Source organism: Hippopotamus amphibius, chromosome X, assembly GCF_030028045.1.
Source record: "Hippopotamus amphibius kiboko isolate mHipAmp2 chromosome X, mHipAmp2.hap2, whole genome shotgun sequence".
NCBI classification, from domain to species: Eukaryota; Metazoa; Chordata; class Mammalia; order Artiodactyla; family Hippopotamidae; genus Hippopotamus; species Hippopotamus amphibius.
This window is the reverse complement of record NC_080203.1, coordinates 71,495,151-71,513,042: the sequence shown is the minus strand read 5'-3', so window position 1 is coordinate 71,513,042 and position 17,892 is coordinate 71,495,151. Positions and strand designations below refer to the sequence as shown.

At 36.7% G+C, this 17,892-nt stretch overlaps 1 protein-coding gene across 2 annotated transcripts in view; it reads left to right on the top strand.

The window, feature by feature from the left end:
- ATP7A (ATPase copper transporting alpha) overlaps window positions 1–17,892 on the top strand; it is a 174,720-nt gene that overhangs the window by 112,512 nt on the left and 44,316 nt on the right. For both annotated transcript variants that reach the window (XM_057717884.1, XM_057717883.1), the window contains exons 5-7: window positions 5,383–5,589; window positions 8,031–8,194; window positions 17,655–17,816. In XM_057717884.1, the coding sequence (XP_057573867.1) occupies window positions 5,383–5,589; window positions 8,031–8,194; window positions 17,655–17,816 (533 nt within the window). The remainder of the gene's footprint in view (window positions 1–5,382; window positions 5,590–8,030; window positions 8,195–17,654; window positions 17,817–17,892) is intronic.

Below are 17,892 nucleotides of genomic sequence, written 5' to 3'. Positions count from 1 at the left end.
TATGGAGATAGCAGCGTATACAAAGATGCGTAAGGATGTTTGCCTAATTATAATATTTAAAAACTAGAAACATTAAATAAAGCATGATACCTCCAGATGATAAAATGCTAAGAAGCCATAAAAATTATGTTATTGAAGATACTTAATGCCACAGGAAAGTGTCTGAGGTATTTTGTTAAATGAAAAAAAAAAGCAAGCAAAAAAGCTGTATGATCAAAATTTTATAAACACATGTATAAGGATTTATACCATGTATACAATATTTATGTATATGAATGAATAAAATTCCTGGTAGGACATGAACTAAATTTTAACAAGTAGTTATTTGTGAGTTGCAGGATAAAGGTGATAATTTGTTTTCACTATGCTTTCTTATGTATTTTAAGGGATTTTTTGGTGACAGGGATGTATGTATGTTTGTATGTATTTATGTATATATAATATGGGAGAAGCAAATGTTATTTTATGAAGAAGAAAGTAGAAATAAATAATAGAATTTTAACCATAGTTTTAAATTTAGGCATTCAAATGAACCTGACTCTAGAACAGGCCCAAAGTCTTCTTGTTTCGTGGTAGCTCTTACCTTGAACTAAAACCAGAAATGTATATCCAATGGAATTTGCCCATGTGAACTTGTTTTGAACTAGAATTGAACCTAGCCTTGAATTAAACTGGAAATTCCCTAAATGAAATTTCTTGCTGTAAATAACAATGGAAAAGCTGAATAACTAATTTCTAGACAGTGTCATTAACCTTTGCTATTCTGATCAGAATGAAAGATATTAAATAGCAGTGTTCTCTTTTCAAGCTCACTAAAACTGAGAAGCATAAAAAATTATTCACATGCTCAAATTATTATGGTAGATAAGTGCCTGTGGAAAAGGACCCGGAAATACAAACATTCTTAATTTTCATATTCATAACAAATGATAGAAATTTTAGAATTGTCACTTCTTAAAGACAAGATGTAATCCACATACTATAAAATTCACCCTTTTAAAGTACAGAATCCAGTGGTTATTAGTATATTCACAGAATTTTGCAGCCATTACCACTATGTAATTTTAGAACATTTTTATCAGCCCCCTAAAGAAACCCCATACCTGTTAGCAGTCACTCCCCATTTCCCCTTCTCCTCCTCCTACCCCAGTCCCCTTTTTAAAAAATTAATTACTTAATTACTTTTGGCTGTGTTGGATCTTTGTTGCTGTGCAAGGGCTTTTTCTAGTTGCAGCCAGCTGGGGCTATTATTCTTTGTGGTGCACGGGCTTCTCATTGCAGTGGCTTCTCTTGTTGTGGAGCACGGGCTCTAGGTGCATGGGCTTCAGTCGTTGCGGTGCATGGGCCCAATAGTTGTGGCTCCCGGGCTCTAGAGTGCAGACTCAGTAGTTGTGGTGCACAGGCTTAGTTGCTTCGTGGCATGTGGGATCTTCCCAGACCAGGGATCGAACCTGTGTCCCCTGCATTGGCAGGTGGATTCTTAACCACTGTGCCACCAGGGAATACCCCCAAGCCTCTTTTATCTACTGTTCTATTTTCTGTCTTTATGAATTTGACAACTCTAAGTACCATATAAGTGGAGTCAGAATATTTGTCCCTTCGTATCTAACTTCGTTCACTTAATGTTTTCAAGATAACAAATGTTCATTCATGTTTGTGATGTGTCACTGCTTCATTCCTTTTTTTGCTGAATAGTATTCCATTGTATGCATATACCTCATTTTGTCTCTCCATTCATTAACTGATGGAAATTTGGTTTGGTTCCACTCCTTGGCTATCATGAATAATGTTGTGATGAACATTTGTTACCAGTTTTTGCATGGATATATGTTTTTATTTTTCCTGAGTATATACCAGGAGTGGAATTTCTAGGTCACATGGTGAATATGTTTAACTTTTTCAGTAACTGCCAAACTGTTTTCCAAAATGGCTGTACCTTTTTATTTTCTCACTTAGAAGTCCCACTTTAATGAAGAAAATCTCAAAAGACCAAGACTCTTGTGCTTTAAAAAAGATACACACACACACACACACACACATACACACACACACACGAATACTACTCAGCCATAAAAAGAATGAAATAATGCCATTTGCAGCAACATGGATGGACCTAGAGGTTATCATACTAAGTGAAGTAAGTCAGATAGAGAAAGACAGATATATGATATCACATATGTGATATCTAAAAAAATGATTCAAATGAACTTATTTACAAAACAGAAACAGACTCACAGACATAGAAAACAAACTTATGGTTACCAAAGGGGAAACGCTGGGGAGAGATAAATTAGGAATTTGGAATTAACAGATACATACTACTATATATAAAATAGATAAACAACAAGGACCAGGGAACTATATTCAATGTCTTGTAATGACCTATAATGGAAAAGAATCTGAAAAAGATTATATATATATGTGTATATATATATATCTGAAAAAGAATATATACATATAAAAGTATATATATATGGTTGTTATCAAATGACTGCATTGTGTGTTTCTGCTAGAGATCAAACAGAGTTTAAGATGCCACCAGAAATGTTGGCTACCCATTTTCTGAATGCCAGTGTCAGTGCTGATCCAGGCTTCACAGTCTGCCACTCTGACCTGTTCCTAGATGTAGAGGTATCAGTGCATTTCACCTTTGTGTCATACCAGTCCTGGGTGGGCCATAAATGTTAAAGGAGGTAGTGAGAAAAATGGGAGGTGCTTTTTATCATGACCATCAATCTCATCATTCTCTTAAAAAGACATGTTAAGTCTTCACTAACCAATTAAAGCAAACACAATACTTGATTAAATTCCTTTTCCTTTTTTGTAACTTTATCTTTAATTTCAAACTTACAGAAAAGCTACAAGAATAGTACAAAAAATTCCTGTTTACCAATTTTACTCAGATTCCACAGTTGTTAATACTTAGCCACATTTGTTTTATCATTCTCTTTCTCTAGCGACAGAGAGACATATATTCAAACACACATTATACATACACATATATATCTTTTTCTGAATCATTTGAGATTAAGTTGCAGACAATGTTTATGATTGTTTTTAAGTCATTCTCTTGTTATGTATTTATTCTTCACATTGCTTTAGACTGAACCTGCCAGTTTTGAGGATCATATTGGAAATCTTTCTTAAAATGTTTGGAGTCTTTTCTGATTGTTTCCTTAAGTGCAGGAGAGTCAGCCTTCCTTTTGAATTCATTTAAGCATAAGTAGTGTTGCTACAGCTTATAGAAAAGCCAATTTAAAGAAACTAACCATTTAATTCATTGTGGCTTTTTAACACCTGTACTGCCTCTGTGAAAGACGGAAGCTTTGTCTCTTCTTGCCACACTCACTAGGGTAAAGGTCATAATTTTATGAATCTTTGTTGAGAAGTCATGCAAATGTATAATTTTATGAATCTTTGTTGAGAAGTCATGCCAATGTAGCTAAAAGGGATTACCTTTATGACTTATTTTAATTTAATACTGTACTTCTAGAGTGTGAAAATTGCAGATGGTTTTTTGGTTACTCTTGGTACCTGAAATAACTAAATTACTCTGGAACAAAACTTAAAGTAATTGGTAGTATAAACTGTTTCTTTTCATTGTCCAAGTTCAAAATTAAGTCTTGATAGTAATTGTGAGAGAATGAATAAGCTCCTGGCTAGATTAAGATAATGTTTTTTTTTCAAAGTCAAAGCTATTTCCTTTGGGCAAATGAGCCTCCTTTTTGAGTTTTTGGTACTATTTGGTAAATTTCATCCCCATTATTCTAAATAATGCTCTCATAATCTGAATGAATATCATTTTCTGAATTGATCCACTTGAACCAGAGACTGACTAATTTCAGAATTGGGAGGATCTTGTCCTTTGCTATTCGGAGTGTCTTTTGCTATACCCAGACTGGCAGTACTGCCATCACCTGGAAGCTTGTTGGAAAAGTAGAATCTCAGGCCCCACCCTAAATGTAGTGAATCAGAACCTGCATGTTAACAAGATCCCCCAGGTGACTGTATGTGTGTTAAAATTTAAGCTCCATTATTCTAACTGGTTTGAGAAGTCTAGATCATTATTCATTAGGGGAATGGTCAGACTTTTGTTAAAGTTTCTTCAAAAGATGCCCTTCTTCAGCATCCTAAAAACCAACTCTGCTGTTCAGGGTTTCCTCTATGGGCTAGCCAAATAGACCTGAACCAGTTTTTTGCCCAAGGGGAGGAAATAACAAGTTAGGTTAGTGGAAATTTCCACATCACTTCTTTTCCTCCTTATCTGTGCAGGAGAGTAGAAAATCTTTAGCTTTTTTGCATGTATTGGTACATGGATGTGCTAAAGGGACTGCTCTTCTTGGGAGTTGTTTAATACTGCAGTGGATAAAACTAAAACCGAATAGCAACTTTTCTGAGACTGCAGGAGAGCTTCTGGAATGACAGAGCTTTCCACTGTTTCACAGTCCATAAACATTCTACAGAAAGTTATTCTGAATACTACTTTGTGAAAAATGAAGATTACTGCTGACTTACTCCTTGCCTCTTCTTCCGTTGTCCACAAAGGCATTTTAATTTAAAAAATACTATATATTCGCATTAAAAATTCAAACATGCAGAAGTGTCTCTAGACGAAATTTGTTCATCTGTGTGTTATTCTATTCCTGCTTTAACCCCATTCCCCAGAAGTAGCTATATCATCAATAGTTTGGTATGTACCCTCCTAGGCTTTCTTATGCATGTTCTCATATATACACTCTAACAATTTGTAAATGACATTTTACCACAATGCTGTTTTGCAGATTGATTTTTTTTTCATTTTTAAAAAAATTTTATCAGAGTAAGTTGACTTACAATGTTATGTTAGATTCAGGTGTACAGCAAGGTGAATCAATTATACATATACGTATATCTACTCTTTTTTTAGATTCTTTTCCCATATAGGCAATTACAGAATACTGAGTAGAGTTCCTTGTGCTATACAGTAGATTCTTATTAGTTATCTATGCAGATTGATTTTTATTCCACTTACTATATCATGAATTGCTTTACTGCCAGTATGTGAATCATTAATATAATGATAAAAATTCATTATAAAAATAAGAGCTATCTATTAATAAACCACTGTCTACTTGGGTTTGGGGTAGAGATAATGACTTGAAGATCTTGATGTAAAGTTTTGTTTATTCAGTTAGTTCAGATTTTCCTGAGAATTTGGATGGGCAGTGTTGAACTTGGAAGTCATTTCCTGGAAAGTGTAAAGATAACATTGCACAGAGCTCTAGATCCATGACAGTTTTAAAGGAATAGATTGACAGTGCCAGGAGGTGTGGATTGTGATGAGTGACAAGGATGCAGCTGGAGAATACCTCAAATGAAAAGAATCTTTTCCTGTCCAACCAGATACAAATGAGCCATTGGTAGTAATAGCTCAGTCCTCATCAGAAATGCCACTTTTGATCTCAACTAATGAATTTCATACCAAAATGATGACACCAATTCATGACAAAGAGGAGGCAAAGACTTCATCCAAGTGTTACATACAGGTCACTGGTATGACTTGTGCTTCCTGTGTAGCAAACATTGAACGGAATTTAAGACGAGAAGAAGGTAAGACACTCTTAAAGCCTGTTTTTTTTTATGTACTAGTTTGAGGACTCTGTCCATTTTGTCCTCTTATGTGTTTTATAACCGTGTTTATCATTCTTGCCAGGGCCTCATAGAGATTATCAGTGATTTGCAGGACAACCTTGACTTCCCAACAGCCAGTTTTTGTTAGTGTTTTGTTCCCTTAGATATAGTTCCTGTCTTGTTTATCTCATGGCCACATTTTACTATCAGTGAAATTTGTAGTCAAATAGCGTAAGGAGATACATAAGATTACTATTCTTTATGGACGTTGTCTACAATGGATTTTAAGAAACATAAATTTTCTCATAAAGCTATGCTTAAAACTAACAACTAGAATCCGTAAGTTTCAATATTACTATACCCAGGCCAAGCACTGGACCAAAGCCAAGTTTGTTTAGAATTGTTCTCTTCCAACAGTTTGATAACTGATCTTTGCTTGCAGTAAAAGTGTTCAAAAGTTACTTAATATTGTGTATAAGTTTTCATTTTAGATTGCAAATTCTTAGAAAATCTGCAATATATTTTTTATTCAGTCACACTCGGATGTTTTGGCTTATAATTTTGCGCTCAGGTTAAAGGACTTCGCAGTATGCATAGTAGATTTGTTAACCATAGAGATATGTGACTGTGTTTAATGAGCCTGAAGTCATAGGTTTAGTACTCAGGTAGCCCCAGCCCCAGATATCTTAATGATGTATGCTGTTAGTCACAAGAGCTGAATAAATATGTTTAGTATAAGCTTATCTCTACTATGGGGAAATAACTCAAAGTATATAGAGTAATAATGCATCCTGTAGCCAGTAGAATCACCTTATGTGTAAAGGCCAGAACATTATTGTAGCAAAATGTATGTTATATGTTAGAGGCATCTTCAGCTCAATACTGTCTTGTCTGCATTCTGTCATTTTTGTGTCCCTTTCAGCCTGCATTATATCTAATTAGAATGCAGTTAGGGCTAAAATACACTTTGTTTGGGTGATTAAAAAAGAACAGGATGGAGGCTGCAAGCAAATGAAAGCAAAAAGAAGTTTGCAAGCGGTCTGTTTTAGAACCAACTATTTTGGAGCAGTTCAGAAATGGCCTTTCCCATGAGACAAGCAATGCCTATTACAAATTACAATTACAGATCTTTTTTTTTTTAATCCGTTAAGCTGATTTTTCCAATTACTTTCAACTACCCCTTTACCACCTCTTAACCCAATTGGGAATACCATTGGCCTACCTGGGGTCACTACATTCCCTTTGTTTTTTCAGTTAAGTGACATTGGTCTTCCTCCAATTTCATCTGCATTCCCTCAAGTATTTTTAAAAATGAATAGAAAGAGTTCTAATTATATTTTGAAGTAAGAATTCTAAAAATTGTCCATAATTTATATACGTATGAAATATATTTTTGAAACTTGAAAACCCAGATTTTCTGTTTCTCTTTGGCTACAGATAACAATTCAACTGAAGCAAAAAGACTTTTTTCCTTCTTTCTCTATACTCTTCTCTTATTACTGATACTTTCCTGTGATCTGATCCTCTGAATTATTTGGTACCCACAAAACCCAGTGTGTAACCATTATTTTTTTCCAAAGAAAAGAGTAGTATTTTATTCTTTTGTAACTGCTTTTATACAGAAAACGTAGATAATATTACTTTGTTTTCTTATTTAAAACTATTATTAAATTAATATTTGGATATTTTTTCTTTTTATCAAACCCCAGAGCTGACCTATGGACTGATGATCCCTATTTCCTGTCAGGTAGCCACCAAGTGCCACAGATTCCTAGAAAGAACTGCTATTTCTGCTTCATGTTATTAATTTTCTTCCTGGCAATGACAGCAATAGCTGGCCTAGAGAAGTGGAATGGTTATTAACAAAATGCTTACACCAGAGAACAGCATGACTGCCATAAAATGAAATTCTTTGTTAAGTTTTGTGGCACTTTTTTTTCCCTAGGAATAAGAGCATTTTAAATTAGTGTGTGTCAGACAATAAAACTTGAGAAAGAAATTAGTGTTATTTGGCAGTATTATAATGTGTATGTTGGTATATTCTCGGATTCTTTGCTACAACTGCAGTAATTTCCTAAGTACATGAGTTCCTTTCTCTAGAACTCTGTCTTATGAGTTTCTAAAAATACTTTATATTTACATGGTAAAGTCTCAGTCGATTACAATTCATGGGCATTATATGGATCCCAGTTCAAGCAAACAAACAGTGTTAAACAGTTGTAAGACAATTGTGGAAATGTGAGTATTGCCTTCTTCTCAAATAATATTATTTGATTTGGGTTCAAGACTGTATTAAAGTTAAGAAATACATTTCTCCAGGTTCACTTAACCTTTCACAGTTAAATGAAAAAAAACTATTATAAGATTATTATTTTTATGAGAAATGTTATCTGAATTGTTTTTCTTATCAATATTCCTAGGAATATATTCTGTACTTGTGGCTCTGATGGCTGGCAAGGCAGAAGTAAGATATAACCCTGCTGTCATACAACCCCCAGTGATAGCTGAGTTAATCCGAGAGCTTGGATTTGGAGCCACTGTGATAGAAAATGCTGGTGAAGGGGATGGTGTTTTGGAACTTGTTGTAAGTAAGAAGTTTTGTTTGGTTAATAGAGTTTCCAGGAAAAACTTGGAAAGAATTCAGAAAGGAGTTCCAAAGATAATTAAAATGCTGGGAAAAATAAAACATAAAATGAAAATTAGGGAAACTGGAAAGATACGACAGGGTGGCCTTCAAGCATAGAATGTAAAAGGTAATCGTTATCTCTATTATGAACCAATAAACAAGAGTTGGGTTTGAATGAATAAATGAAAATCAGCTTTTAAAATACAGTATGATTCCTACCTAGTAGCATGTAAAGGAATAAATTCTAGATGTATTAAAGACTTAAATTTTATAAATAAAGTCATAAAACCAGGTTATAAGGCATATTGGTTTAAAATGACATTTTCTCCAACTCAGCAAATCAAGTTTTATTTGTATAACTTAAATAATTAAAACAAAAAATTTAACCCTGTACCAAAATAAGTTCCAACACAAACAAAAATTTGAATGATAAAATGAAACCATGAAATTACTAGAAGAAAAAAGAAAGTTTTTTTCAATATTTTATTATAAAAATTTCAGACATCACAAAAGTCAAAAAGAACTGTAAACCATGAACAGACCAATCACAAGTACGGAAATTGAGGCAGTGATTCAAAATCTCCCAACACACAAAAGCCCAGGACCAGATGGGTTCACGGGCGAATTCTATCCAACATTTAGAGAAGAGCTCACACCTATCCTTCTCAAACTCTTCCAAAATATTGCAGAAGGCGGAACACTCCCAAACTCATTCTACGAGGCTACCATCACCCTGATACCAAAACCAGGCAAAGATGTCACAAAAAAAGAAGACTACAGACCAATATCACTGATGAATATAGATGCAAAAATCCTCAACAAAATACTAGCTAACAGACTCCAACAGCACATGAAAAAATCATACACCATGATCAAGTGGGGTTTATCCCTGGGATGCAAGGATTCTTCAATATATGCAAATCAATCAACGTGATACATCATATCAACAAATTGAAGGATAAAAACCATATGATCATTTCAATAGATGCAGAAAAAGCTTTTGACAAAGTTCAACATCCATTTATGAGAACAGCTCTCCAGAAAATGGGCATAGAAGGAAATTACCTCAACATAATAAAAGCCATATATGAGAAACCAAAAGCCAACATCGTTCTCAATGGGGAAAAACTGGAAGCATTCCCTCTAAGAACAGGAACAAGACAAGGGTGTCCACTCTCACCATTATTATTCAACACAGTTTTGGAAGTTTTAGCCACAGCAATCAGAGAAGAAAAAGAAATAAAAGGAATCCAAATTGGAAAAGAAGAAGTAAAATTGACACTCTTTGCAGATGACATGATATTATATATAGAAAACCCTAAAGACTCTACCAGAAAACTGCTAGCACTAATTGATGAATTTAGTAAAATAGCAGGATACAAAATTAATGCACAGAAATCTCTTGCATTCCTATACACCAACAACGGAAGAGCAGAAAGAGAAATTAAGGAAACTCTCCCATTCACCATTGCAACCAAAAGAATAAAATACCTAGGAATAAACCTGCCTAAGGAGGCAAAAGATCTGTATGCAGAAAACTTTAAGACATTGATGAAAGAAATCAAAGACGACACAAACAGATGCAGAGACATACCATGTTCCTGGATTGGAAGAATCAACATCGTGAAAATGACTGTACTACCCAAAGCAATTTACAGATTCATTGCAATCCCGATCAAATTACCAATGGCATTTTTCACAGAACTAGAGCAAGAAATCTTATGATTTGTATGGAAACGCAAAAGCCCCCGAATAGCCAAAGCAATCTTGAGAAGGAAAAATGGAGTTGGTGGAATCAGGCTTCCTGACTCCAAACTATACTACAAGGCCATAGTGATCAAGACAGTATGGTACTGGCACAAAAACAGAAAGGAAGATCAATGGAATAGAATAGGGAACTCAGAAGTAAGCCCAAACACATATGGGCACCTTATCTTTGACAAAGAAGGCATGAGTATACAATGGAAAAAAAAACAGCCTCTTCAGTAAGTGGTGCTGGGAAAACTGGACAGCAACATGTAAAAGAATGAAATTAGAATACTTCCTAACACCATACACAAAAATAAACTCCAAATGGATTAAAGACCTACATGTAAGGCCAGACACTATAAAACTCCTAGAGGAAAACATAGGCAGAACACTCTATGACATCCATCAAAGCAAGATCCTTTTTGACCCACCTCCTAGAATCATGGAAATAAAATCAAGAATAAACAAATGGGACCTCATGAAACTTAAAAGCTTTTGCACAGTGAAAGAAACCATAAACAAGACTAAAAGGCAACCCTCAGAATGGGAAAAAATAGTTGCCTATGAAACAACGGACAAAGGATTAACCTCCAAAATATACAAGCAGCTCATGAAGCTTAATACCAAAAAAGCAAATAACCCAATCCACACATGGGCAGAAGACCTAAATAGACATTTCTCCAAAGAAGACATACAGATGGCCAACAAACACATGAAAAGATGCTCAACATCACTCATCATCAGAGAAATGCAAGTCAAAGCCACAATGAGGTATCACCTCACACCGATCAGAATGGCCATCATCACAAAATCTGGAAACCACAAATGTTGGAGAGGGTGTGGAGAAAAGGGAACTCTCCTGCACTGTTGGTGGGACTGTAAGTTGGTACAGCCACTATGGAAAACAATTTGGAGGTTCCTTAAAAAACTACAAATAGAACTACCATATGATCCAATAATCCCACTCCTGGGCATATACCCAAAGAAAACCATAATCCCAAAAGAAACTTGTACCATCATGTTTATTGCAGCACTATTTACAATAGCCAGGACATGGAAGCAACCGAAATGCCCATCAACAAATGAATGGATACAGAAGATGTGGCATATATATACAATGGAATATTACTCAGCCATAAAAAGGGATGAGATGGAGCTACATGTAATGAGGTGGGTAGAACTACAATCTGTCATACAGAGTGAAGTAAGTTAGAAAGAGAAGGACAAATCTTGTATGCTAACTCACATATAGGGAATCTAAAGATGGTACTGATGAACTCAGTGACAAGAACTAGGATGCAGATACAGAGAATGGACTGGAGAACTCAGGGTATGGGAGGGGGCGGGGGGTGAAGGGGAAACTGAGACGAAGTGAGAGAGTAGCACAGACATATACATGCTACCAACTGTAAAATAGTCAGTGGGAAGTTGTTGTGTAACAAAGGGAGTCCAACTCGAGGATGGAAGATGCCTTAGAGGACTGGGGCGGGGAGGGTGGGGGGGTCTCGAAGAGGGGGGAGTCAAGGAAGGGAGGGAATACGGGGATATGTGTATAAAAACAGATGATTGAACCTGGTGTACCCCCCAAAAAAAAAATACCATGAAAAAAAAAAAAAAAGAACTGTACAGTGGAACATTGTTATACACACTGCTTAGATTCTACAATTAACATTTTACAATATTTGTTTTATCATACATCAGTCCATAAGTCCATTGTGAAAATAATTTTAAGCTCACAAAGAAGTTGCAAAAATAATACAGAGAATTTCCATGTAGCCTCTACCTAGTTTTTCCCAGTGATAACATCTGATCTTTCATTTAAAATATAATATTAGGGCTTCCCTGGTGGCGGAGTGTTTAGGAGTCCACCTGCCAATCCAGGGGACATGGATTCGATCGCTGGTCCAGGAAGATCCCATATGCCTCAAAGCAACTGGGTCCATGTGCCACAACTGCTGGGCCTGGTCTCTGGAGCCCACAAGCCACAACTGCTGAGCCCATGCATCACAACTACTGAGCCTGCATGCTGCAACTGCTGAGGCCCGTGTGCCTAAAGGTTGTGCTCCGCAACAAGAGAAGCCACCACACTGAGGGTCCCGTGCACTGCAACGAAGTGTGGTGCACACCCCCCACAACTAGAGAAAGCCCACACACAGCAGGGAAGACCCAACACAGCCAAAAAAAGAAAAAAAAAGTTAAAAAAATAATATTAGAATAGGAAGAGTCTTTCTAAACATCATACAAAATCCATAAAAGACAAGATTGATAAATTCAGGTACATAAAAATTTCTTCTTGGGAGAAAAACACCAAAAACAAAGTCAAAAGGCAAGTAAAATAATTGTAATTCAATATCATAAATGAAAGTTAATTTTCTTAATATATGAAGAACTGTTGTAAATCAATAAGAGCCATCAACCCAAAAGAGAGATGGTAAAGGATATGAACTGACAGTTCACAGAAAAGTCAGAACAGTACCTCCTTAAATGAAAAAACGTTCAATCTCACTTTTAATAAGAGTAAAGCAAATTAAAACTGCACTGAAATGCCATCTTCCACCTATTAGATTGGTAAAGATAAAAAGCATTGTTGTTACACTGTGTTTGATCTCTCATATATTGCTGGTGGAATGTCAGTTGATACAAGATCTCAACAGAAGAATTTGTCAATATCTATCAAAAGTAAAATTGTGGGGCTTCCCTGGTGGTACAGTGGTTAAGAATCTGCCTGCCAATGCAGGGGATACGGGTTCGAGCCCTGGTCCGGGAAGATCCCATGTGCCGCAGAGCAACTAAGCCCATGTGCCACAGCTACTGAGCCTGCCTGCCACAACTACTGAAGCCCATGTGCCTAGAGCCCGTACTCCGCAACAAGAGAAGCTACTGCACTGAAAAGTCCGGCACCGCAACGAAGAGTAGCCCACACTGGCCACAACTAGAGAAACCCCATGTGCAGCAATGAAGACTCAATGCAGGCAATAAAGAAATATTTTAAAAAAAGTAAAATTGCACATAGCCTTTGCCTAAGAAGCTCTGCTTGTAGTAAATTATCCAGTAGACATAGTTGGATATGTATAAAATGGTATGTGTGCAAAGATGTTCGTTATAGTATTTTTATAATAGCAAAAGATAGGAAACAAACTAAATGTCAGTCATTGGAGATTGCTACATACATCCTTACCATGGGGTACTAAGGAGCTATTAAAAAGAAGGGGTTGGTTTGTACTTTTTAAAGACTTCTAAAAATTAATAGCTTTATTGAAATATAATTTACACACCATAAAACTCACCCTCTTAAAGTGTACAATTCAGTGGTTTTTAGCATGTTCTCAGAGATGTACAACTAATCACCACTAGCCAACTTCAAAACATTTTCATCACCCCCAAAGGAAATCCCATACATATTAGCAGTCATTCCTCATTCTTGATATGAATCATTTGAGTCTTTTTTTTTTCCTTCATCACTCCAGCCTAAAGTTTGTCAATTTTGTCAGTCTTTTCAAGTAACCAACTTCTGGTTTTGTTGATTTTCTCTATTCTGTCTTTTGTTCATTTTCACTCTAATCTTTATTACTTCCTGCCATCTGCTTACTTTAGGTTTAGTTTGTTCTACTTTTTCTAGTTTCTTAAGGTAGAAAGTTAGGTTATTTATTTGAGATCTTTCATATTTTAAAATATTGACACATACATTTCCTCATAGGCACTGATTTCATTTCAGTTAGTGTGGTTTTTCAACTCCAAACTTTCCATTGGGACTTTTTTTTTTTAAATACATTTATTTATTTATTTATTTATTTATTTATTTATTTATTTATTTATTATTTTATTGGCTGTGTTGGGTCTTTGTTGCTGCACATGGGCTTTCTCTAGTTGTGGCGAGTGGGGGCTACTCTTCATTGTGGTGCACGGGCTCCTCATTGCGGTGGCCTCTCTTGTTGCAGAGCACAGGCTCTAGGCGTGTGGGCTTCAGTAGTTGCAGTACATGGGCTCAATAGTTGTGGCTCACAGGCTCTAAAGCGCAGGCTCAATAGTTGTGGTGCATGGGCTTAGTTGCTCCACGGCATGTGGGATCTTCCTGGGGCAGGGATTGAACCCGTGTCCCCTGCATTGGCAGGTGGATTCTTACCCACTGTGCCACCTAGGAAGTCCCACATTGGGCCTTTTTAATAATCCCTCTCTTTACTGATACTCTCTGTTTGGTGAGATATTAGTCTCTTACTTTCCTTTAATTCTTTAAACATCATTTCCTTTAGTTCACTGAATATACTTGCTAAAAGCTTTGCCTAGTAAATTCAGTGTCTGGGCTTCCTCAGGGAAAGTTTCTGTTGATTACTTTTCTTTTTCCTGTGTATAGACCATACTTTTTTGTTTCATTGCATGTCTGACAGTTTTTTGTTGAAAATATAATGTAGTAACTCTGGAAGTAAGATTCCTCCCTTCTCCTCAGGGTTTGTTGTTTGTTGCTGTTTGTCATTGTTATTGTTTGTTTAGTGACTTCTGAACTAATTCTATGAAGTCTACATTCTTTGCTGTGTGCGGCCACTGAAATCTCTGTGTGGTTAGCTCAGTGGCCAGCTAATGACTGGACAGTGATTGCCTTAAATATCTGGAACCAATAAGTCTCCCAGTCTTTGCTAAAGAGCCCTTTGTAAATGTTGGGGCGTGCCTTGAACACTCAGCTATGCAGTTGTCAGTTTTGCCTTAGCCCTCAATTCCTGCTTCTGTGGAGACTAAAGGTAAGCCTGAGGTGAGAAGTTAGGGCCTTTTCAGTTCTTTTCTGAACATACGCACAGCCCTGGACATGTGTATAACCCTATGCATGTGCATGGCCTTCTAGATTCCTAGGAATATGTTGGAGCTGTTATGGACATCTTGCTTCCCAGCTTTCCCTTTTAGGCTTTTTTGTTAGTCTATTGTTCGCCCTGGCTGTTATCCCCTGGCTCAGGCAGCCACAAGGTTAAATAATTCCCTCTAATTGTTTTTGACAAATTCTCCTGGGGAAAAGGCTATTTGCATTCACTGAGATTGTCAGGACAGACATCTTTGCAAGTGGGATATTTCAGAGAACCATCAGATAGGTCAGATAACGACAGTTCTCTGGGAATGAGGCTTTGAAGGTACTCCAGTCCTTTTCTGTCCTCTCTGGTGGCTTCCCTGATACTATTTTTCACCATAATCATGGCCTGTTGGTCTTCATAGCAACCACAGAGCTGGAGGAGAGGGGATAGGAATATGGAAAATTGTAATGCCATATAGCTTGCTATTTTATTGGAGTTCATCTGATTTTCTTGAATAAATGCTTCCTGTGTTGCTGCAAGCTTTTGTTTAATTTCCAAATTCCTTTTTTAATCAATTTTTAAAATTGAGGTGTAGTTGATTTACAATATTATGTTAGTTTCAGGTGTACAGCATAGTGATTCAAAATTCTTGCAGATTATACTCCATTTAAAGTTATTTTAAAATATTGGCTATATATCCTGTGTTGTGCAATATATCCTTGTAGCTTATTTATTTTGTACATAACAGTTTGTACCTTTTAATCTCTACTCCTATCTTGCCCATCCTCCCCTTTCCTCTCCCCATTGGTAACCACTAGTTTGTTCTCTATGAGTCTGTTTCTGCTTATTATATTCATTTGTTTTATTTTTTAGATTCCACATATAAATGATAAGATACAGTATTTGTCTGTCTCTCTCTGACTTATTTCACCAAGCATAATAACCTCCAAGTCCATTCATGTTGTTGCAAATGGCAAAATTCCATTCTTTTTTATGACTGAGTAGTATTCCATTGTGTACACATGCGCGCGCACACACACACACACACACACACATATCTTCTTTATCCATTCATCTATTGATGGAACTTAGGTTGCTTCCATATCTTGGTTATTGTAATAATGCAGCTGTGAACATTGAGGTACTTGTATCTTTTTGAATTAATGTTTTTGCTTTCTTTGGATATATACACAGGAGTGGAATTGCTGGGTCATATGGTAGTTCTATTTTTAGTTTTTTGAGGAAAATTCATATTGTTTTCTATAGTGGCTGCAGCAATTTACATTCCAACAAACAGTGTACAAGAGTTCCCTTTTTTCCAACTTTTCTGAAAAAGTTGGTTCTGACAACTTATGCAAGTTTTCTCATTGCTTTTGTGGAGGAGAGAATTTTCAGAAATCCTTACTCCACTATTAATGATATTCTTTTGGTAGATATTCTTGAATAAGTACTTTGTCATTTGTTGTATACTCTTTTTGGTTACTTCCCGTAATCTTTCAGTGGTTGTTTTTTTTTTAATTAATTAATTCATTAATTTATTTATTGGCTGCATTGGGTCTTTGTTGCTGTGCACAGGCTTTTCTCTAGTTGCGACGAGCGGGGCCTACTCTTCGTTGTGGCTCATGGGCTTCTCATTGTGGTGGCTTCTCTTGTTGTGGAGCACAGGCTCTAGGCACGTGGGCTTCAATAGTTGTGGTACATGGGCTCAGTAGTTGTGGCTTGCAGGCTCCAGAGCACAGGCTCAGTAATTGTGGCACATGGGCTTAGTTGTTCCATGGCATGTGGGATCTTCCCAGGCCAGGGATCAAACCCATGTGCCCTGCATTGGCAGGCAGATTCCTAACCACTGTGCCACCAGGGAAATCCCCTCAGTGGTTGGTTTTTGAAACTTTTATCCAGCTTTATCATTGCTCTTTGGGGAGAGGATTTGCTGAGCTCCTCACACAGTCATTCCAGAAGTCCTGCCCCTCCATTTTAGAATTTAATACCCAACTGAAGTATAACCTCACTCAAGACATAGGGCAAAACACATTTTTGGACAAAGGTAGAACACTTTTGTCATCCATTAACCTTCACTAGAAGTAATACTATATATATACATACAGACTTACATATATACTTTAGCAGGATGAAAAAAAATCTAGAGGGAAGCAAGGCATTGAATACAAGAAACAATGATAGTTGTCAAATCCTCTATCATTGAGTGATAACAGGAAGAGGGAGACTCAATGAGATCCTTTTCTATTTAAACTGTTGCAACTGGGGGACTTCCCTTGTGGTCCAGTGGTAAAGAATCCGCCTTCCAGTGCCAGGGATTTGGGTTCGATCCCTGGTCAGGGAACTAAGATCCCACATGCCATGGGGTAACTAAGCCTGCGCACCACAGCTACAGAGCTTGCACGCCTCAACTAGAGAGCCTGAGTGCCGCAAACTACAGAGGCCGTGTGCTCTGGAACCCATGCACCACAACTACAGAGCCCATGCATCCTGGAGCCTGCATGCCACAACTAGAAGAGAGAAAACCCGCATGCCACAACTAGAGAGAAGCTCGCGTGCCACAAGGAAGAGCCTGTGCACTGCAAAGAAAGATCCCACATGCCTTAGTTGAAGATCCTGCATGCTGCAACTGACCTGACGCAGCCAAAAATAAATAAATAAATAAATAAATATTAAAAAAAATAAATTAAATAAAAATTTTTGCAGCTGGGACCATCTCTTTGTTCAATGTAATATAAAAACAATGATCTAATGATTGTATCTAAAGCATATTAATAGTTCAGGTAAGGTCTTGTATATTAATCCCATGTTACAAGAGCTCTTTTAGTTTAAAGTAATAACTCATGTTTAATAGAGGAAAAAGTATATTTCTGAATAACAGCCTTTGTCTTTAACAGGTGAGAGGAATGACATGTGCCTCCTGTGTACATAAAATAGAGTCTACCCTCACAAAACGTGGAGGAATCTTCTACTGCTCTGTGGCTCTGGCAACCAACAAAGCACATATTAAATATGATCCAGAAATTATTGGTCCCAGAGATATTATTCATACAATTGAGGTACGTGCCAAGACTTTGCATTTCTGTGTTGTTACCTATCCATTTAGCACTCCCTCAAATCACTTCTGGTTTGTAT